The 24,151-nt window shown below is 35.9% G+C and overlaps 1 protein-coding gene across 3 annotated transcripts in view; it reads right to left on the bottom strand.

Moving 5' to 3' along the window:
- Positions 1-207: 207 nt before the first annotated feature.
- The window catches only part of TAF3 (TATA-box binding protein associated factor 3), a 188,580-nt gene continuing 164,636 nt past the window's right edge, over positions 208-24,151 (bottom strand). For all 3 annotated transcript variants that reach the window (XM_063100018.1, XM_063100016.1, XM_063100017.1), the window contains 3 exons: positions 5,913-6,168; positions 2,983-3,089; positions 208-2,183 (listed from right to left, as the gene is read on the bottom strand). In XM_063100018.1, the coding sequence (XP_062956088.1) occupies positions 2,069-2,183; positions 2,983-3,089; positions 5,913-6,168 (478 nt within the window). In that variant the 3' untranslated portion in view covers positions 208-2,068. The remainder of the gene's footprint in view (positions 2,184-2,982; positions 3,090-5,912; positions 6,169-24,151) is intronic.

Here is a 24,151-nt window from a genome sequence, read left to right as displayed (position 1 = left end):
AACTGATTGAAATTCCTTAAATGTAGTAGGGGCTGAAGTCTCTCAGACAGTGGGATTGGGGGAAAGTTATATATAGGCACCTCCATTCTTATTTCACTAGTGTGACTTGCTCACTTACACGTGGCAACTGTGGATCCACTGACCATGCCTCAGGGAACTAAATCCTAAATAAAGAAAATGGAAAAGCAAACTATGAAATAGCCAATAATCTTTATTTTGCACTTCCCCCACCCTTCATCCCTCTCCAAAAAGCACTAAAGGGTATATTTGTGCATGTGAAAATATTGTATAAAGTATTTAGAATGATCTCAAATTAATAAAACAAAAAACACATATCTCAACATAGATGCTTTGTTCTTTTGCAGGGACAGAAAAGTTCTGGCCTCTGGAACAAGGACAAGGATGTCCTGCACTCTTAAAAGATCTACTCCATTCCACTGATTCGCAATTTCACATTCATGGCAGAAAACCGCATTTCTCTAACCACATAATATGTTTTAAAATATGACTAATTCATACACTAATAGTAATTTACTTGGCATTAAAAAAATCACATTTTCTATTAATATATTTGTATTAGGTTCAAAGTTGTCCTTATTCTAGCATTCAAGATATCCATCACATGGGCCCAAATTGGAATTATTTCAAAATCAAGTAGAAGTCCATATTTATTCCAAAGTTGCTAAAATATGCTAATAAAGTTAAATTTGATGTTACATTAAAAATAAAATATTTGGTTTACCTCTCAGACATCTATAACATATAATAAATAGTGGGCAGTATAGTAATATAATAAAGTTTTGTGATACCCTGAAATTTGATGAGTTTTCTTAAAAAAAAATCATAATATACTTCATTTCAGCCTTAAAGCACAATATCAATGAACAGATTTGTAGAAATAAAACAATATAAACACAAAATTCTACAGTATACTTTTTTTTTTTTTTACTTTCATGGAACCTACATGTCCTTGTAATAAAAGTCAGTTAAAGAAATTTACAGAAACAAAATAGAAAACAAACAAAACAATTTCAAATCATAAACCATAGATTTAAATTGCCTTGTTTCCTTCCAACTGCTAGGGTCCTCTTCCCCACAATGTTCTTGGGTGCTGCACAGGTTTAGCTCAAGGCAAATGACTTTGAACTATGGCTCTTTCTCCAGCCTTCTTTGCTTATGTACCGCAGTAATTACAAATATGGCTGAAATCACAGTGGATTTCAGAGACAGCCAGAATTAAACACGATAAAAATTTTAAAAATAACTACTTCATAAATATTTATTATTTACATTAGGGGAAATCTTTTAGTATGAAGTTTTTACACAAGCTGATGAAATGTACAAGCAGTGAGAAGAGACTCCAGCAGCTTAAAGAAGGGCAAAATTAGAATGCAACAAAGATATAAAATATGTTAGAGTAAACAAAAATAATTTGCACAAAAGCAAACAGGACATGATAGAAACCTTTTTCTTAAAAAATATAAGGTATTTCACAAAAGCCTGAACATTTTACATGTTAGTACTAAAAACAGGGGGTGGGGGGGAGAGGCAAGCTTCATATATTCTCATCACAAAAATATTCGCCAACACTCCAACTGGAGTTTTCTTTTGTATCATATGATTATCTCACTATAGAAGGAAAGGGTTGAAAATTGTATACAGACTAATGATATCCTTAAATTACAGTCAAGGCTGTGTACACATTGCCTTCTCATCTGATACCTTAATGAAAAGGCCCTAGAGAGAATGAAGGAAATCAGAAGGGAAGATATATGGTCTTTTTATTAATAATACTTGTCGCTGGAAGTAGAAAAGAGGAGGTGGGCAGCCCCCGGGCCAGGCCTCTGCTGTGGATTTTCTTCATCACACTGCTGCAGAGCAACAGGCTGGCATGTTTCAGAAGGGAAAATCCAGAGTGATGGTGGGATCTCGTCCTTGGTTTTCCCAGATTCGTTCTCCACAGGCGCTGGGGGACAGACGTGGTGGCGGGATGGCACCAGTTCCCCTGCAGAGGTGCCTGGGGGGGGAGCTTGGGCTGCTGGCGCTAGGTCGGGACAGCGCAGGGACATCAGTGAGTGCGGTGTTTCCTCTTCTTGTGCTTTTTATCCTTCTTCTTGTTGGCACACTTGGGGCAGAACCACTGCATTTCCTCCGGTGGTGCAGCCACGACTCCCACACAGGGCCTACATGCAAAAAAAATGCAGATCAACATATTCTGTATATGTGTATGTTCTTTACCTTTCTGTGCTTTTAAGTAATCTTTAAGTCTATGGCCTATTTGCTGGAAATCAAAGTTAAACAGCGCTAATTTATGTAGCGCTATTGTTGGGCATGTGGATTATTATATTACATAATGCCCCTTTCATGGGCCCTATTGGGGAAATTAATTAGTTCATTCAGCCTTTCAGCCAGGAATAGTATAATTCTTCTGAGCAATGACTTTGTTTTTATCTTATAGATATTATATAACTGGACAGATTTCTGTCTTTATATCTGACATTTTAAAGATAAAATGAGAAGACTATTTGCACACATTTTGGTGGAGTTTCTTTGGTTTTTGGAGCTGGTGAAGAGGTTTAAAAAACAGACAAGCTTCCTTTATTTGTGTCATCTGTGCCATGTCCACAAAGGGGTTACCTTTTAACGGTACTGTCAGGTACTGCAGCTCTTACAGAACATTACTGGAAAGGAAGGAAAGGGAAATCCCTGCATCTCCTCTTAGATTTTTTTGGTTTTTTTAAAGAAGGATAGATAAGCTAAACAAAACATTCAGAACTGAGGCCAAATAACAATAGTCCCAAGAGTCTTGGTTTTTGCAATTAATTACATTTTACAGGCACCATGATTTTGCTCCACCTGCTGTTCCTAGGAGAGCAGTTTAACGGGTACAAAGGCACAAATGTACCTGTGGAACTCCTTGCAGGATGACCTGTGCTGTCCTGAGTAAGTATGGCCGGTGGGCTGGGTGCTTGGGGCACTTACCAGTGGTACCAGTCATCACAGTCATCACAGCCAATCATCGGGCTCCCGTCGTCAGGCTTGTTACACCCAGGACAGATCCAGATCTGATTGCCCCACTCATCTCGGATCTGTTTAAGGGGGAGGGAAAAAAAAAACACCAGATGAAATGGGGAAAAAGAACCAAAAACAGGCTAGATGAGAATGATTACTTTATACTGTAAACCTAGTAAATAGACAAATGGAACTAAAAAAATTGTAGATGAACACTTTATTAAAGCCTTGATCAGAGTCATCACTGTTCTGGAATCGAGTGCTAAATGGTAATACATTTCTAATGCATATTATAAACTCTCTTTTGTAAATCACAGAAAACAAAGCATTTTATAATCATCTCTGCAAACAATATGACCTAAACCCCTTCATCTAAAAAAGTCCTATAACAAATAAATTCTATTAAGGTCTTAAGGCAGTAACAATTAATATTTTTTGAAAGCTACAGAATTCAGCTATATGTAGATCCCTCAATTGCATTCATAGGCATGGAATTAATATATCCAGCCAAATGTGCGTGTATCACCTTATTACTTATTAGCCAAACCCTTCTCCTGAACTAGCTGATAAGATCAAGGATATAAAAGAGTTGTTACTAAGTAACTTTCCATTCCCTTTATGACATTTTTAGTAAAGTACAATCAACTAAGGGCAAATGAAATAAGGGGTTCAGGAGGCCAGAGAGCCACACACGTAAACGCTGTGCTGCAAGTATTGTATGCTCTGGAGTTTACCTTATTTAATTTAGCAGCTCTAAATAGGAAGAACCCCTAATTGTACCATTCCTCAAATTTGCATTATCAAAATCAATCTGGAAGAAATAATTCTATGATGAGCTTTCAAAAAGAGCAACAATTCAAAGCTAATTTTCAAAAGTTTTCACAAGACAGAACTACATTTCACCCAGTTCATTTTGCAAGGTATAGTCTCTTCCTATACTTTCAAATATGACACTGACTAGACATGCACAAAAGAAATGGTTTGCTTTGTGTGTGAGGGGTGCATTGGGGGAATGCTTGTTTCATTCTACTGATGGCCTTACTTTAAGGCCTATCATTTTTGAAAAAATCTCTAAAAAGACACACTACATCGACATGAAAACTCCTAAAGATGTGTGGGTGGCTCCATCTCTGACTTGGCCCTCTGTCATTTCATGAGAAAATACAACAAGGGAAGAGAGCCAGCAGTCACCACGCACCAGCTCTCTAAAGGCTAAGATTGACCCAGCATCCCATGCCCTGAAGCCACCACGCCTGGCAAGTCTTGCTGCTGTTGACCTTTCTTGAAATTAGAAGGCCATGACTGTGTGCTATGTGAGAAACCCGCCACAGCATCCATAATAACTGCACCCAACCCTTCACAGCCTACTACACTCTTTCACTCGTCTTGCTTCATTCAGTCATTGTAAAACAGCCCGTGGACAGGTTAAGAAAGGCAAAACTGGAGCTAAGGGAATTTAAGTGACATTTCCAATGTCACACTATTAGGCAATGACAAAATCAGCCTTTTTGCTCTATAGCCTATGTCCTTCATCTCTATCACATATTCTCTCCTCTATCCACAAACTGTCTCTCTGGGAGTTAGAAGGCTTTTCATCCACATTGTCTATACCAATGAGACCCGTTTCCAGGGAGTTAGATCAAAAATCCACTGGAGAACTAGAATTTTTAGAGCTAGAAAATACCATAGAGATTACTGAGTCTAGCAAAACCCCCTTCGCTACAGATGAAATGGAGGTTGAAGAGATTAAGTATAAAATCTTTCCTGATCAACACATCTTGGGGTGATTTTGTCTCAACACCAACAGCAATTGATCCTTGAATGAACCAATTTGATGATCACATCTTTTTATATCACACCTTTTATTTTTGTCCTGAATTGCCATTTTAATATTTTTCTGTTAAATTTTTGTGTCTTTATATATCTTCTCTGACTACATTTAAAATGTTTTTGTTCTTCTTTGTATCATTATAGTGCCTCAACTATTTAGAGATTTTAAGAAATTTCCTGCCAAAACTCTTTTAAAATAATGTAATATTGTACGGTTTATAACAACAAATGTCAAGAGTCCTTCCCCGTCAGTTTTCAGTCATGTGGCTACTCACAAAGCTGAGGCCCGTCATTGGGCTAGTACATTACAGTCTGCATATTTGGTAGTCACTGCATGGCTGATGCCTCTTCGTCCCTTAAATACTTTGCTGTGCATCTGTGTGTCACTTTACGGTGCCCAAAGAACATACCTGCATAAATACATCATTACTAGACTGAATAGGACCTGGTACTATTAAGTATGGAGAAAACGCCTAAAAACTGTCCTAGGACAATGTGGACTCATTCAACACGGTGTGTTTTACAATCTGAAGCCATGCTTGGATACTCAGGAAGCTCTGTGGTCCAAAAACACATTTCCATTTAATATGCAAGCCCTGGTATATTCTGGATCTGAGCCAACGAACCACTACGGGTAGTGCTTCTCTCAGGCACAACAGCTGACCTGTAAGATCTGTGCACATTCCGTAAATTATGCTCTTGAGCGAATGATTTAATTGCTTGATCAAGAAATTCAATGTGGGATTTAAATATCACTATTCATCTCTATATTTATACATTAATATTGTTGTATATATGTATATAGTCATATTCCAAAGCAATATGAAATAAAGGAAAAAACAATGCTGTGACATTATTTATGGAGACTGAATATGTGAACACTATAATCTAACTTTTCAGCCAAAAAACTGAAAACGCAATGCCTCTGCAGTAATAAAGAATGGCCCCTGAAATTCAATAATGACACACAGACACTTGGTTTTAACTGAAAACATTTTCATGGTAAGACGTGGGGCTCCTAAGCGGCAGGCCCCTGAGCACCGGGGACCGTGGACCTGAAGCGCACGCACCACGTAAGTGCTGACCGTCTCTGTCACCACGCTGCGCACAGGGCCTTTGGAGCTTCCTGCTGCAGAGATGGCAGGGGACGGAGATGGCATCAGGGCCGGGCACGCAGTGGCCTGGGCGAGGAGGGGCAGCGGCACCGGGGCGGGGCTCACGTGCACAGGGACGGCGGTTGCGGCAGGGGCCGGCGGAGGGGTCTTAGGTCTATTCAGAGAAGGGGCCGGCTTAGCCTCGGGGGCGGGAACCACCTTGCTGATGACACTGTCAACAAAAGAGAGAAAAGTCAAAGTCAAAACAAAGTAATTGAATCAAACTACATGTTTAAAAACATTATTACAAAATAACTTCCTTCTTCTACTAGCAAAATACTTTTTGAAGAGTCCAGAGACAGCTGAAGAATAAGTATGAGGCCCTTCATCGATTCACCACTAAACTTAGAGTAATTTCTAATTTTCCTAAATTGCCCCTCAATGACCTGACACTTAGAAGTTTTTAGCAACCACTATGCATACACTGTTCACAGAAATGTAACCACTCGATTGTCCCTTCCTGTGGCAGCACCATATACACCCACTCTGTTGACTGCGGATTTGGCAATGTAACTTCTGTGGCTGATGAAATGTGCACAGAAGTGACAAGCGCCACTTTTGAATACAAGCTCCAAGAACCATCATGAAATCCAGAGTCTCCCTCTCTCTCTGCTGTGAGTCCTCTAATGTCCCAGACTCAAACCCCAGGCACAGAGAACGGCGAGCAGAGATACGATGGACACAGAATGTGGGTGAGAAATAAACATTTGTAACTGGGAGCCACTGAGACTTTGGAGTTGTTAATTATCACAACTTAACCCAGCCTAAGCTGCAGGACATAGTAGCTTTTTAAAAAAGTTAATATTGATCTCTTTTCTCAGTTCCAATGTTTGTTCTTAATACTCTCAATGCCACTGAAAATAAAAATTTAAAGACTTTTCCACTTCTGGATGTGGTGCTTGCTAGGTGCTGAAGATTGAAGATCTCAGAACGGCTTCAGAGATATGGAAGGGGCAGGAGTGGGGCTCCCTCAAAGTACAAGAGCAGTATTCGCTCCTTTCCTGGTAATGCTACCAACTGGCAACTACAGTGGCCTGATGATGATCTGCTGCTTCATTAACCACAGCTTCCTCATCTAACCCACGCAGTGCAAGAGGCCCGGGACTCAGAGTCTGGATATCTGAGGTCAAGTCCTAGAGCTGCCACAGATTAGCTAGCCATGTAACCTTGGGTAAGTCATTTAAAAAACACAATTTATTGAGTGCCTATAAGAAGTCAGATATTACAGTGGACACTTTATATATATATCATCTCATCCAGTCCTCATGAAAATCTTAGAGAAGTTATAATTACCTCATTTTATAGATGAGGAAACTGAGGATCAGAAAGAGAAAGAAATTTGGGTAAATGGGTTTTGAACTGAGGTCTATTTAATTCCAAAACTTTCTTTTTTTAAAGTTTCTTTATTAAAAAAAAAAATAAAATAAAATAAAAAAAAAAAAATATATATATATATATATATATATATATATATACCATTTCAAGTGTAGAAAAGACAATATAGCAGACAGCCAGGTAGCAATCGGATAATGTCAGCTCTTCACTATATTTGCTTCAGATCACCCTCCCTCCCTACCCTGGAAGCATTCGCTGTCCTAAAACAGGTAAGTTTTTGCAATTTTGTTCTTTGTACTTTTTCTGCCTTTGTAGATATCATAAACAATAAGAGGATTCGTCAGAAAATTTGTGGAAAGATTCAAATTATCTTTTAATTCGGTTTTTCCATGAACTTTTTGAAGTACCCATGTATATACTGTATTAGTGTTTGATTGTTTACATAAAGTTTCACACTACATATATCCTCTGCAGCTAGCTTTTCCCACATAGTTTTATGTCTCTTGATTTATCCATGTTGATACACAGAGGTCTGCATTATTATTTTAATTACTATATAGTATTCCATGGAACGAATAAGCCTAAGACTCTTGTCCATTGTTTTACTGAAGGTACGACATGTTCACTTGCAAATGTTATATGTTCACATGTAAATATGTTCAAGAATTTCTCTAAGCTCTACTCCTAGAAAGAAAGGAGCTGGGACACAAACTAGTCCCAACCTCACCTTCGTGAGGAATCACCAAGCTGCTCTCTAAAATGAAGATACCGGCCTCTCTCTTTCTACTATTCCGCACCTAACTTTCTAGGCCTTGCTTTTCTGATCAACAAAGTAGAAATACATATAGCTGCCTCAGAGGGTTACAGTGAGAACCTGAACATAAAGAAATGCTTCAAAACTACATATGGATGTAAAGTGTCAGCACCACATTCACGGCTGTCCCCAGCATCATTGTTGTTCATGGCATAATTCCACTTTCTCGAAGTCTTAGAAACCACCTCCGTGAAAAAGCATTGATTCTTTGCTATTCTGATCAGAAATTTATAAAACATTATATTATTTCAAAAAGGTAGCCACTATTTAAGTAAGTAACTTAATCACTGCTGTCTAATTGCTCTCTACTTGTCTCAGGTAAGTGTAGTTACCTTCCTAACTTGAATATTGCCAAAGACCAGGAGATCTTACCATAGGTCCGTTTGTGCACAAGACGCTCAATAAATGCTTAACATAATTAACAGTGAATATGTATTGAGCACTTACTATGTGCAGGCTATTCTAAGCACCTGAAAGCCAGCTATGGGGGGGTGGGGGGTGGGCAGGCACTTAGCAAAATGTTTACTTGTTGCTTTATCTCATCTGACCCTCATAACAACCAAATGAGCTAAACTCTGCTATTATTCTCCTTTTGTAGATGAAGAAACCAAGGCACAGAGATTAAGTACCTTGCATAAGTTCATATAGACTGCTTGGTGAACTATGTGAACTTATGCAGAGCTGGCATTTAAATCAGGCAGTCTGATTTTAGATCCTGTGATCTTAACAACTACACTACACTGTCTCTCAATGCTTACTAAATGAGGTTTGCCCTACATATAAGGCATATAAGGTAGGAGTTCAAAGTTATTACTATGTCATCTACATCCAGAGGGTAAGCACTCCCTATTTTTATGGTTAGACTAAAATTTTAAAACACACTGTTTTTGGGGGCAGTTTCCCATAATGGTTTAACACATGGGTGCTGAAACCAAAACTGAAAGAAAAGCAGGAACCTAGAGAGGTAAGTAGAACACAGATGTTTTTGCCCTGAGGGCATTTACTTATTAGGCAAATCTGATCAAAGCCCAGGACCTGTCCAAAGTGGAGAGTAATAGAACTCCCTCTTCACATTAAGGACTCCCAAAGGGTTATAGCAATAAGGTAAGGATGAATCTGAACCTCATGACTTTTCACCTATGGTGTTCTAGAATACTATATTTAAAGTAATCTGGACTTGTAATGCATCCACACAGCTCAAACCATCTTGAGAGGAAATAACTTAAAATCTAGGCTTCATATTATTAATACAAATAAGTTTTTTTTTTTTAAAGGGCACATAATCAAAGATAATCAAACATATAAGTAGGTAAGACAGCATGAGGGTAAACCAGAAGAGATGACAGTATAAAGAGACCCATAAATACCCCAGATACTAGAATTATCCACTGTAAAACAACTCTTCTTACAGTATTACAAAAAATAAAAGGCAAAGCTTGAAAATATCTGCAGGTAATAATATGAAGTTATCAAGTGTGATCTTTTGGATCTGAAAAGAACCAGACATTCTAGAAATGAAAAAATACAGAAAATGAGATCTAAAACTCAATAGATGGATTTAACAGCAGATTAGAAAAACAGAAGACAGAATAATACACTGAATAGGACAGAAGAAATTTTCTAAAATAGCCTGGTGAAGCAAAGAGAATACAACAAAAAGGTCTGATTAGTACATGTTTAATCAAATGTTAACAAACAATATCTGAGACTTTTACAGAACTGATGAAAGATACTAATCCACAGATTTAAGAAGTCCAACAAATCCAAGGTAAGATAAATAAAAAGAAATCTATATCTAGACATATCAAAGTGAAACTATAAAACATCACAGGTACAGAGAAAAATCTGAAAAGCAGCCAGAAGGGAAAAAGTACAATTTCTTTCAAAGAAGAAACAGATGACAGTTGACTTCTCAACCAACAATGACAAAGTCTAGAAAACAGTGGAATAAACATCTTCAATGTGCTAAAGAAAAATAAATTTTGTTTTTGAAAAATCTTTCAGGAAGGAGGATGAAATAATGACATTTTCAGAAAAGCAAAAGCTGAGGGTTTTCCACTAGCAAACCCTTACTAAAAAAAAATCTAAAGCAGCAATTTTTAAATATTTTGGGCCTACGACCCATTTACATTCTTAAAAATTATTGACAAGCCCAAGTAATTTTTGTTTATGTACATTATATCTGTGAATATTTACCATATTAAAAGTTAAGACTGAGAAAGTTAAAAACATTTAGTAATTCATTTAAAAGTAACAATAAACCCATTCGTTACATAACACTTTTTTAAAAATGTAACTATATTTTCCAAAACAAAAAAATTTTGGGAAGACTGGCATTGTTTTATATCTTTGCAAATCTTTTTAATGAATGCATAGATAACTGGAAAAGGAGGAGTTACTTTAATATCCTTTCAGAAAGTTTGTAAATTCATCTTTCATACTGCACCAAAATGTAACAAGTGGTAGTCTCTTAAGAGCTAGCTGCAATGTGCCATCTGAAATCATACCAATAAGCTCTTCATATCCTGTTATATTAAAATCCATTGATCTGCCTAGCACTTTGGATACATAATTCACCCATGCATGGTTTTATAACATGATGCCTTGGTCATTTGGAAAACATTGGTTCACTGAGTTATGCAGATCTTCCAAATGTTGACACAATTCATCACACAATATATTAAAAAGTCACAATTGCTAGAATTACCATCCATCTCATAAGAAATTTCTTTAAGTATTAAAAAGCTATCAACCTGTAATTTATTTAGATAGAAAGTTCTAATTTCTATCTAAAAGCTTGAATTTTATCATTTATAATAAATACCCTCAGGTATTTTCTTTAAAATAACAGGTTTTCTTTGTTCATTTTTGACAAGATGAATAAACACTGTTTGTCAGTTCTTTTAAGTATGAATGGTGTTCTGTGGAAAACATGGCTAGTTGAGCTTGTAACTTACATAATAACACAAGTGCTTTTCCTCAAGTCAACCATCACATTCAGTATGGAGCAGAAGTGTTTTATAAGTACTTTCTGTTTCATTACTTTCCATTTCATCACACAAACTATTAAAAGGTCAACTCAAGAGTCAAGATTTAATAAGATTAACAATTTTTATTATTTCACTGAGGACATTCTTTAGTGAAGCTGTCATTTTTTTTAATGGGAGTACGTGGTGGTGAAGAATATGTAACTGCTGGTACAGGTTAGTGCTGCTGCCTTGATTTGTGCTACAGAGCCAGATGTTTACCATCACTGCTCTTGCCTCATCAGTGCAAATATGAATACAGTGAAAGAGGAAATAACATCTCAGTATTATTATGAAAATAAACCCCCTGAAAGGATTTCAGGGACCCCCAAGGCTCTGTGTACCACACTTTGAGTACCTCTGTTTTGAAGGAAGGAAATCAGGCAAAAGGAAGATCTATAATGTGAGAAAGAATAATAAATATATTGGTAAGGTTAAACAGACATTGACTAAATAAAACAATAATTTGTTGTGTAATAATAATACATAAGCCAGTAGTGGGTAAACGGGGTTAAAGTATCCTAATGTCTTTCCTTTATCTAGAAGGCAGTATAAATGTATTAATTAACTTTAAAATGTGGTCATTTCTAGGATGACCACGTAAAGAAAAGATGAGAAACAAAGTATATACACAACTTCTAAACTAGTATGAAGAAATAGGGAATGATACAAAAAACCAATCCGATAGGAAAAAAAAACAAAGGTGAGAAAAAGGAACATAGAACAGTAAGGCATACTGAAAGCACAAAATAATAAGATGGATTTAACTCAAAAATATCAATAATCATATCATGTAAATGGTCTAAATGATTCAGTTGTCATACTGGGTAAAATAGTGAAACCCAACTATATCCTATTTATCAGAGATACATCTAGCAATAGAAAGGCTGAAAGTAAGAGGCTAGAAAAGTTCGCACACAAATACAAAGAAAAGTAATATCACACAAAGACTTTAAGAACTACCAGTGATAATGAAGGTTACTTCATCATGATAAGAGGTTCCAATCTGCAAGAATGATATAACAATTTAAAATTTGTATGCGCCTAATAACATATCCTCACAATATGAAAAGCAAAAACTGACAGAACTGTAAGAAACAGACAAATCCACAGTCATAGTTGGAGATTTCAGCATATATGTGTCTCTGTATGACTGACAGAATAAGCAGTCAAAAAAACCCACCAAAGATATAGAAGGTTTGAACAATATGAATAGCCAAATTGACCCAATGGACATTTTAAAACTGTATTCAACAAATGCAGAATGCTCATTCTTTTTAAGAATATACTAAAAAGTGAAAAAAAACTGATGAAATTTCATAAGGCTGAAAAACAATTTTAATAGTTTGTACAAATATTTGTTACACCTGCTATATTGGTAGTTCCTCAAAGAAATGGAATGCCCATTTAATTTCTGTATCCCCAATATCTCACATGGTAACTGGCATTTAGGAGGCATTTGATGAATATGAACATACCTTATTTTCTAATCAAACAAAGAAACAAAAGCTGGTCCTGAAAATAGTTATTTTCTAGATGAAATGACCTATTTATTATATCCTTCTAGTCAACCAAAATTACAGTTAAAAAAAAAAAAGCATAGTAATAAGCTCTCTGATGTGGGAAGAAGGACGGAATAGAAGACAGGTGAGGGAAATATGAGATGTCAATGAAGAAGGAAGAAAAGAAGAGAGAGAAAACAGAGAAAGTGAACTACAGAGTGAAAAACAGAGAAGGAATTACAAATTTAGGTTACAACATCTGGGGATAACTCAGGCATTTTCAGTTGTGGGTTAATGCAGTTAATTTGGGCAAAGAAAACAAAAGGAGGGTAGGAAGAAGGAAACGGTGTCGTCTGTATGACTATAGGCAGAAATGAGATGGAAAATCTAAGTTATCAACAGGAGAAGGTTATTCAATAGAAACAACAGGACGGCTGGGTGGGGATTTAGAAAACTATTTGGAAAAAATTTATCATTTTGTTCCAACTTTACTATTTGGTAGCTATTCCAGTGGAAAATATTTGTTGGCGGTAAAGTCTGAACCCATTATCTAAAATGAGTTTTAGATATTCATGCACACTAATACACAAAGATCACGTGAAATTGGGAATTATCTCAATTTTGAGTTGTAAGATAGTGTAGTTAATTTGGGGGGAAAAACACCCTCATAACAGCTATATCACAAACCATAAATTCTAGATGGCTTAAAGATTAAGTAAGGAAAGCAAAACCAGAAAAATACCCCAAAAAGTAAATAAATGCAGATGTTTTTAATCTCACGGTAAGAAAAGATTTTCTTAGCATCTCACCAAAAGTAGAAACCATAAAGGGAAACCATTTGACTGAACAACAGTTTTATATGGCATAAAATACAATAAGCAAAGTTAAAATGAAGGATATTATTGCCACATACATGAGAAAGCATTCAATCCTTACTATAGAAAGAGTTCTTTCAAATAAAAAAGAAAAAGACAAGTGTTCCTATTCAAGCATCAGTAAAGGCCACAAGTAATACAGAATAAAAAATGAAACCAGCCAATGCACAGACAAAAATGTTCTACCTTCATAATAATCTAAGACATGAGCACGACAATAAAACACCTTCTTTGGTAAAGATGAAAAAGATCAACAACATCTAGTGTTGTCAGGATGGGGAAAGAAAAGGGGTAGGTACAGTATTTCTGAATGGTTATCAAAATCTTAAAAATGTACAAGCTCTTGACCAGAAATTCCACTTCTAGAAATTTATGTTGAGGAAATAGTTAGACAAATATGAGAAGATATGGGGTAAAGAATATTATTTGTAGCACTGTTTATGATTGCCCAAAATGAAAAAACTAGAATAACTGTAATTTAAAAATACCCCAAAACAGGGAACTGGTTAAATAAATAACGAACAAAATACTATGTTGTTATTTGAAGTGAACACACACACACACACACACACACACACACACACACACACACACACACACACACACACACACACACACACACACACACACACACACACACACACACACACACACACACACACAAATGGTACGTTTATCCAAAAACATACTATGCAGATAGTATGCATAATAAGATCAAATTTTTGTAAGGAAAAAAACAAACAAGAATTGTATGAGCATGTACTTAGAAAAAAGTTTGAAAGTATACCAAAAAGTACAGAAATTGCTTCTATATGGTGGGATAGATGATCTTTTTCTTTTGGCTGATGTATAATTAACATATATACCTTGTGTAATAAAAATAATGAAAAAGTTAAAAACACTTGTTACAATGGACACATATAAAATGTTGCTGGGAATTTTTAAATGATGGTTTAATTGAGTTGTACACTTACAATTTGTTCACTTTTCTGTATATATGTTATACTTTAATTAATAATTTACTGGGAATAAAGTGATGGCTTGACTAAAGCTTGCCAGACAAATGTTGACCATAGTCTTGACCTAAATTTTGGAATAAAAGCCCCAAGTTAAATCAGAGAGCTGCCCAATTTACTGTCAGTACAGATCAACAAGAAAAGGGCCAAAGGACGTGGGAGGAAGAGAACCTCACAAAACATGCTATTTTTGTACATAATTAAAATAACAAATTTGAACAGCCCTTAGATATTAAGATTGGTTTACACTCTTGAGTCTTTTCAAAGAAATGTAAGACCCATGGTTGCTTGGTACCCTAATTATGTGCATCTACATTAGGCAGTAAATTTCTTAAGAGTAAGCTTTGTATTTTACTTATCTTTGAATTACCTGCAGCATTAAACATAGTCTCACAAAATATTCATTAGTTTTAATAAGTATAATGCCTACTACTGCAGTGAGAACTCTTCTGTAAAATAACTACTTTACTTTAGAACATTATTGTCTGTTTAAAATATTTTTAAATGTAGGGCAACTTCCTGTATTCTTCCCTTCCTGCCTAATTTCCTTCCATACTACTTAACAAGTTCCAAGACCACTGAGATTTCTGTTTGCCAACAAGGATTGTAATTCATCTACCTAATCGTTCTCGAACCAAGGATGTGTTTATCACACCAGTGCAAGGTACAAGCAGATCATAAAGGCTTCATTCTGTTTTCTGGAAGTGGTTTTAAAGTGTACCAAACACCACATAATGAGTATTACTTGCCTTACCTGCCTCTTTTCCAATCCCCTTTACTCGTCTTTTTACTTTTCTTAGATTTCTCCCTTACCTATAAAGGGCTGCTAATGGTGCCCATGAGAATGGCTTTGAATTAGCAGTGTGGCCAATGGATATAAACAAATTGTTGACCCATTTTATGGGCTAGTACCTGAAATCTCAGAAATATCTGCTTGTACACATTTTCATATTTTTCAATTTAGAGAAATGGCACTTTGATGAGAATAACTCTTAAACATCAAAGGCATACTCAGTGTTCACGAGACAAACTTTTATTCTAACTTTCTATTTTCAAGGGATTAGATTGGTATTACACAGGCACTAAAGTGACTTGTTTTTCCTAACTCTTGAAATTCAAGACAAAATTCACTAGAGTTTGAAAGTTGTTTTAATTTTAGCTTCTAACTTACTTTTGTCATAAATGAATACACAGTTTTTAAAACAATCTTTTGTTACTAAATTTTGAACATTACAGAAAAATATATAGCAGTATAACACAAGATGATTTCTCATCACTAGTGAGATAAACTGTCATCACTTAACCTAATCTGATCATTGTAAAAATAATTCTGGATTCCTATTAGCCTTCTTCATTGCCAATCCTTATTGTTTCATACTTCTAGAAAGTGTTTTGGTTCTCTCTGTTTTTCTCCCTGAAGTATCACTTTTTTACTCCTAATGAATTGCACTGTAAGTTCTCCAGAGCTTTCTGTTGAATAAGCAGTCTCACAAAGAAACCCACAGCACCCAAAGCTGTGTCATAATGGCTACATGCTGCTAATGTTACATCTTCTGGAGGATTTGATCACAGTGTCCTAACTGCTATAAACACTGGCGTTATTCATAAAAATGTGCAGAAGGAGGGATTTTTCAGCAGGATTTCTTTACCTGTTTCCCCACCACAAAACAGTGAAATAAACAGAATGGGTCATGAGCTGCTTGGCCTGTAACGCAAACTCACAGCTTGACAAGTCAACAAAGAGCCAATCCTGGCCTCCCAGCCACACAGAGCCTCCAAGGTGAGAGGCAAACACAATTGGGATATGCCTGCACAGGGAGTTTAATGATCCTCATTATTCAGCTATTGTGTGCAAACATGATGCAACCGGTAATCTAAATTATCAAAGTCTGAATAACTGGCTACCAAACTGCACACAAAGTTCAAAAGTTCCCTCACAATGGCTTACTTATTTACCCATAAAAGTGAACAGACATTTTTAAATGGTAATACACTGATGCCATATATGAAACTATTGCAATCACTTCCATCAATTTTACATCAACTTCTGAAGAGGGAAGGTCTTCATGTATGAGAGAAAAAAACCACTTTGAGTTTTTAAAAAAACATGTTCCTTACAATACAACTCACTTTTCTTCTTCAGATTTAATTTTTTATCAATCATAGAAATACCGTCCACCTTTAGAGACAGAATTCCATGTTGTATTTTAAACTAACTGTCCTTCTCAAAACAAATAACAATAATAAAAAAGATTTCACTTTTTTATTTTTATTTATGCTGAGATTTCACTATAGTATTGCTATAAAACCGCATAACTGGGTCACTGGGGTGTGTGTGGGAGTGTGTATATATAAAATCTCCACAATTGCGCTTTCTTACTTTTGTTAAAAGTCCCAGAAATACTAATGGGAGGCGGCCTCCTGGAGTTCATACCCTTGCAGACTGAACAGGCTGACCTGGATGACCGACAGGGCTACTGTGAAAATCACGGCTGGGTCGTAAAAGACACTGCAGCTTCTGCCTGGCTCTGTCTGGCTTGTCCACTCTGGGGGAACCCCGCTGCTCTGTCGTGAGGGCACCAAAACTGCCTCATGAAGAGGTGTGTGACCAGCAAGTGGGGCCTCGTGCTAACAGCCATGCATGTGGCTTGAAGTGGATTCTCCAGCCTTGCGGAGGCCTTCTCACCACTGTGTCCCAGGCATCAGCTTGACAAGAGACCTGAGCCAGAACCACCCAAATCCCTTACCCACAAAATACTTGGAAGCAACAGATGTTTATTGCTTTAGGCTGCTAAGTTTTGTGGTCACTGGTTATGTGGAAGTTAAAAAGTAATACACAAAGTATTCGATTTATCTAATTTAGGTATATAAACATTCAGAATTTGGGAGAAATTATATTTTTGAGTATCAGTACTTAAGATGTCAAACTGTAAACAGTCATTTCCATATTTCACATTTGATCAAAAGGAACAAATGTCCAAAGACAATTATGAGAATCAGTTTTATGTTGATTCTTTAAATCAATCACTATTCCTTATTCCTCTTGATCCTCACAGCTCAAATTTTAGCGTTCATATAATTATAACACAACTATAAATGGATTTAATTCCTCAAGCTCATGGCTTGCCTCTTGAATATTTACATCATCTCATAAAACGGATATTTTATCTTGTCATAGCCCAAGTACATATCAAGCAGCAAACATTTTATCTTTTAATGCAGGCATGACCTATTTGAAAAATGAAACAAATTGCATGAAGTAATTAGAGGAAAATATAGCCATTATAGAATCTTTATTTCCAAGGGAGATGCCCAAATGATTATACTTCTATTGTCAAATGCTCAAAATCTGTAAAATACCCTAAAAGGGTTTTCACACTCAGATAAGCAATAAATAATGCCTATTTCCTCATATTTGCAAAAAGATACACCAGAAGATAATTTAAAAAAAAAGAAAGAAAGAAAGAAAGAAACCAAAACAGCAACCTACAGGATAAGGAGGGGAGAGGGAAAGGAATAAAAGCAAGACTTCTCTGAACGTATCTCTTTATACAGTTTCAACTTTGGAGTCAGGTAAATGGTCTAAATATTCAGAAAATTAAATTTAAAAAAATTGCCTGTGAATTGAAAATAAATGGGAATGAATATCATGCTGGTGACACAATCACGCAGGAAAACAAACTTATTTCAGGTGGTTTGAGGAGGACAGTGTTTTGGTCATAGCCCAAGTACATATCAAGCAGCAAACATTTTATCTTTTAATGCAGACATTATGAGCCTGCTGATGTGATATAATAAGAACTATATAGCAGTGAAATATCCTTGTCCAAAAAAAAAAAAAAAAAAAAAAAAAAAAAGGTTGACCTTGAATCTAATCTAGCTTTTGGAGCTAAATCCTATTACAGGGACAGAAAAACAATTGAAATGCTACTACAAGGAAGTAAATGACAAATCCAGAAAGTGAGACATTCTATTGGACAGATGATCTGGTTTCTTCAACAAGTTGATTACATGGCAAAAATGAGGAGGGTGTGGGAGTGTAGGATAGAAATAACAGCTCTAGATTGAAAGTACGTACTTCAGAGGCACAAGTCCAATTTGAATCCAGAATCAAACAGACCAACCATTAAAAGATATTTTTGAGTCAAACAGAGAAATCTGAGTATGAAATGGGTATCAGATAATAGCAAGAAAAATGTTCATAGATAATATGTATGATAATAGCATTGTGGTTATAGAAGAGAATAACCATATGTTTAGAACTACATACTGAAGTATGTAGAAGTGAAATGATATTAGGCCTGGATTTGCTCGGAAATGCTTTTGGGGAAAAATTTTAGAAAGGTCAAGTAGTGTGCCAAAATTTTGATAGTTGTTAAATCTATTCGGGTGATGGGTATACAAAAGTTTATTATTTTATTCTCTCTCTTACATTTGAAAATGATAGTAAGAACTTTTAAATATAACTATTGGCAATATGCATTCTATCCAGAGTGATATAGGATCACTAAATGGCAAAACTAGGGCACATATCAATAGACTATTATTGCCATTTCTCAGGGTAAAAACAAGCATTAGTTATTTGACTTGATACATCTTGCTTTTATTTATCCTCTTCACATTTTTTCCATTTCCAAATTTTACTCACCCTTTAGGGTTCTACTCAAATACTACTTTCCCCAATCCTTTTCTAATCCTTCCTAGATGGTAGTAATCACCTTGAACTTCTGTATAATTTTAGATGTATCTCTTCTAGCCTTTAACACTTTCTACCTTCTATTACAATTTTTAACATTTACATTCCTGAGAAGAGAATTGACATCTGATTCAAATTTGCTATTTTCAAATCTCCTTTGATACAGCTGTACTGCAATCAAAACTAATATTGGTTAAATGCAGATCAACTTTTAAAAACATGTAAACTCGTAAGAGTGTTGTCTGGGGCACTTTGAGAATTGTTTTCAAAAACTGGATCTCTGGAGTCAGAAATTCTAAAAGATTTTGTGATTTCAGAAAAGCTTCAGATTCTCTACAGCAAACATGAGCATGCTTTTAGTAAGAAAAAGCAAAGCCAAACAAAATGGAACATTCAGTGTGCATGAACCTTTACTTTCAATAGTCCCAGAGCCTGCAGCCTACAGAGGAGGATGAGTACGTAGTAAAAGATGCTTTTGCATGAAAATATGTTGAAGCTGCAAGTTAACCACAAAATATACACCTTTACTTTTTTTTAAAGATCAAATAACATCCCAACTTATTTGAAAATATTAAAAGCAATAAGATGATATTCAGTGAACTTGAAAAATGAACAAGATTGTGATTAAGATTTGTATCTTGCTGGAGTGTTATAAAATTCAGTTATTACTGAAGTCATGCTTGGCAAACCCAACATTACCATTTCAAAATATATTAAACTTTGAAAACAGCTGTTGTGTTTTCACTGAAAATCATCATGCTTTACACGAATTCTTATCTTTCTTTGTAAATAACACATGAAAAACATATGAAGTATACATATATTTATACACATATAATATGTTCCTTTGTTGGCTCAAATAAGTGACTGTGTGTGTGCATATATCATATTCCTGACACTTGCCCTGTCCTCCTTCTCTTAGATTGTCTGTTTAATATTATACCTTTGATAATAAAAAATGATCTTCTAAAATGAGAGTGAAGAGGATTTTTAACAATTTGTTTGGAAAAGAATATGTGCAATGGTTACACTGTAAGATATAAGATGACATAAACGGATATGTATTTCTACACTCCAAAGAAATACGTTACAATTAACATTAATAAAATATTTATGGTTGCTTTAGGATTTAAATAACTTTTATGAACAAGAAGATTCATTTTTTAAAAAGTGTCCAAGGGAGTTTGAAGCAACACACACACACACACACACACACACACACACACACACACGCGCGCGCGGGAACGTTTCTAAAATTTTCTCTGAGGCAAGAAACGATTTGAAATTATTCCACTGACTTTAGATTTACACTCAAAGTTAAGATCATTCTAAAAGAAAGAGACAGGGCCGAGCCCATGGCGCACTCGGGAGAGTGCGGCACTGGGAGCGCAGCGACGCTCCCGCCGCGGGTTCGGATCCTATATAGGAATGGTCGGTGCACTCACTGGCTGAGTACCGGTCATGAAAAAGACAAAAAAAAAAAAAAAAAGAGAGAGAGAGACAGAGGAAGAAAAAGGAAAGAAAAGATAAGGTCATGGTAGCTCCTAAACACTTAAAGGCCTGAATAAAGAATTTATTTGTGAGTGTTAGAGAGCTCCTTTAGATCTTGGTCCTCTCATTTGCTCAAAGTTTTTCCTAGTATCCTCTAACATCAAGGATGGCCTAGGAGGGCAAGAGAAGTTTCAAACCTTAGCAGGAGAGACATATCAAGAAAGACTGGAAGCCAGTCGCATTTTTTTCTCTTGTGAGGACTGTTCAGGATCTGACTCCAAGAACGTGATCTCAGAACCGGGCTCTTCAGAGCATCTTCTGATGCTTTTCTCCTCTTCCCTCCCATTCCTGCCCAGACCAGCAACACAGGCCCTGCGGTGGCAGAAAACTTTGAATTGATAGGTAATCTCTGAATTGCTTTAATTTGAATGTTTATCATAGGGAGCACGAATGAGCAGAACAGCCAAAGGCCAGACAATCTGAAGAAGTATTCCTTATTTAAGAGCTATTTTTCTTCTTTTAGTTTCTTTCCTTAAAATATGAGTAAGGAGGCCGAGCCTGTGGCGCACTTGGGAGAGTGCGGCGCTGGGAGCGGGGTGACGCTCCCTCCGCGGGTTCGGATCCTATATAGGAATGGCCAGTACACTCACTGGCTGAGTGCCGGTCACGGAAAAGACAAAAAAAAAAAAAAAATATGAGTAAGGATAATACTTTCAATAAAGCACATGTGCAAATTTACAGAGGTATGCATGCATACAGAAAAACAGTCCATGCTAGAAAGGCCAGAAAAAACAAGTAGAGGTAATTCAAAATTTACCCTGTCAACATACTTTGAAAGCAGTCTAAATATAAGGCAAATGTGAATTTCCTTGTATTTATTATAAGCCAAATAAACAAAATGATGAAAACAATAAAAACGTAGCAAGATATTCTGCCTTACTCACTTGTCTTTGGTTTGATGAGAAAAAAATAGAACATGGCCATTTACCACTTAAAACTGTGATGTAATCATTCTGTTCATCTTAATTCAGAATGTGTGAGCCTAACAACACTTATGACTCAATGCTCCTCTGTGTTTTAGCAGAACTCATATGTCCATATATAGATCAATTGGCATTTCTTAATTGGGTCATATATTAAAGCTATGTTTAAAAACAGGTTAATGTCCAACATTAGCCAGAAGTGCTCTAATAGTTCATCTAAAGTAAAAACTAAACCAATCCCTTTAAAATATATAACAGTTAATTTTAACTGGGTTTATTAGAAAAAAAAAATGTAATTCTGAAGGGAATTTTAAAGATCTTTAAATTACAATAAACTTTAGAAAAACAAAACCAGGTAAAGTATATTGTATCACAAACATGATTTATACATGTATACCTGAAACATTATTTTTCAAACTTTGGATCATGGACCAGTACCAGTTACTGTCTCATTTCTTTTACCCAGTTAATATTATCTGCATCTGGAGTCAAAGGGTTTTGTACCAAACACTGAGATACTGTAAAAGAAGTGCTGGAGATTATGATTCCTAGCATGGTAAATATCATTGGTATACAACAATCTCCAGAAAATAGGATGTTAGCTTTTAAATATGCCCATACAGCAAGGTAACACAAATTTTGTAGTTTCTATCAAATAAATTTCAATTTAGTATCTACAATATATACAGCACTATATGGGGAAACTCCAAAATTTTCTTTCAAAAAGCCTACTAATGTTACTAATGATTTATATAATTTGAAGTTCCAAACAAACAATATTATATTTGATTAAGTGATTTCATGGTGCCTAATATTGTATTTCATAAGAAATTTAAAACAGCAAAGAAATTTATGGAAGAAAAGATTCACAAGTAAATGATGCAAATAGATGCTTCACACAGCACCATTAAATATATATATATATACACACATACACACACACAAAAATTAGTGGATTGGGGGGGGGGGCAGCTGGCCAGTATGGGGTCCAAACCCTTGACCCTGGTGTTATCAGCACCAAAATTTAGTGGCTTCTAACAGTCAGCATACCAGAAGGTCCAAGCAAAACAGAAGAAGAGAACTTACAAGTTAAAGCTTTGCCCTACAGGACTGCCACTGCTGTGTGTCTATTTCTGTGCAGCACTTACTTGCCCTTCTCCTCCCTCTAGCCCTCTCTCCCTCCTTCTTTCAAGCCACATGTCTGGGCAGGCTTTCTCCTACCCCTAGTTCCAAGCTGGACACATGAACCAGTCCAATAAGAGCATCACAATTCCCTAGCTACAGTGATTGTTCTGGTCTGGACACATGATCTCAGCTGGGCCACTGAAAGCCTGCTCTGGGACTCCTGGGCCTGTTTCCTGTAAGATGAAATACTGGTAGAACACATGCTTGAATTCTCAATAGGCCACCTCTGCCACCACTTGAGGCAATGCTAAGCTTGATACAACATATTCTACAAAATGCCCAGAAAAAAAAATCTATACTGCACATTGACTATAAAACAGGCAACAAATAGGAACACTGAAGTTTTTTTTTCCAGATAAAAATTCTTATTCTCGTATTCATCCAAAAGTAAACTTTTAAATGCAGAGCACAAACAATGAATCATTTTAGAAATTCACAGGGCTTATCACAAATACTTGTTTTCAAAAAGAGGGAGTACTATCAAAAGGACCAAAGAAAAATTCCTACTTGAGAACCTTGATTTAACAGCAGCAACAACATAAAAATATTGGCCTTCCAAACTATTTCTAAAAAATTTTATACTTACAAACATGAATAAATTCACAATATTTACCAGGTCCCCTTCCCAGATTAATCTGATACACGAACTTCAAAGCACAAACACTATCCACAAAGAAAGTAATTATTTGTAGTACAGAATTATGTTTTACATGAATAATGCACTCAATGAAGAAAAACCCATCTGAGATGGAGACAGCACAAGGGACCTACATAGTTCAGAAGATATGTGGAAACAGCCTGAGTAAACATGTTAACTATTCTTAAACCAAAAGCTCCCCACAAAGGAGGAAAGATTTCTACAAAAAGAACTCACATGCCCGTGAGGGAGAAAAATGGATCTAGCTTTTCATACAACATCATTAGTAGTTGCCTAGAGTCTCTTAAAATTTCAGAACCATCAGATTTAACTAATTCTTCTTACATATGAGGTCATCTCATTTTCATTTACTGTTGGTGGGAATTTTAACTGGTATAACCTTTTGGATGATAATTTGGCATATTATCTTTTAAAACTTTTAAATGTTCATATTCTTTGACCTAGCAACATCTGAATAAACAAAGATCTGTGTATGAGGATGTTGTTTCTTTGTTATAGCAAAATCTGGAACAACTCAAATGTCCAAAAATTGGGGACTGAAAAGATAAATTATGACACAACAGTAAAATGAAAT

Source organism: Cynocephalus volans, chromosome 6 (genome assembly GCF_027409185.1).
Source record: "Cynocephalus volans isolate mCynVol1 chromosome 6, mCynVol1.pri, whole genome shotgun sequence".
In the NCBI taxonomy this organism is placed as follows: Eukaryota; Metazoa; Chordata; class Mammalia; order Dermoptera; family Cynocephalidae; genus Cynocephalus; species Cynocephalus volans.
Note: the sequence above shows the minus strand (reverse complement) of the source record. Positions and strands in the feature narration are given on the sequence as shown.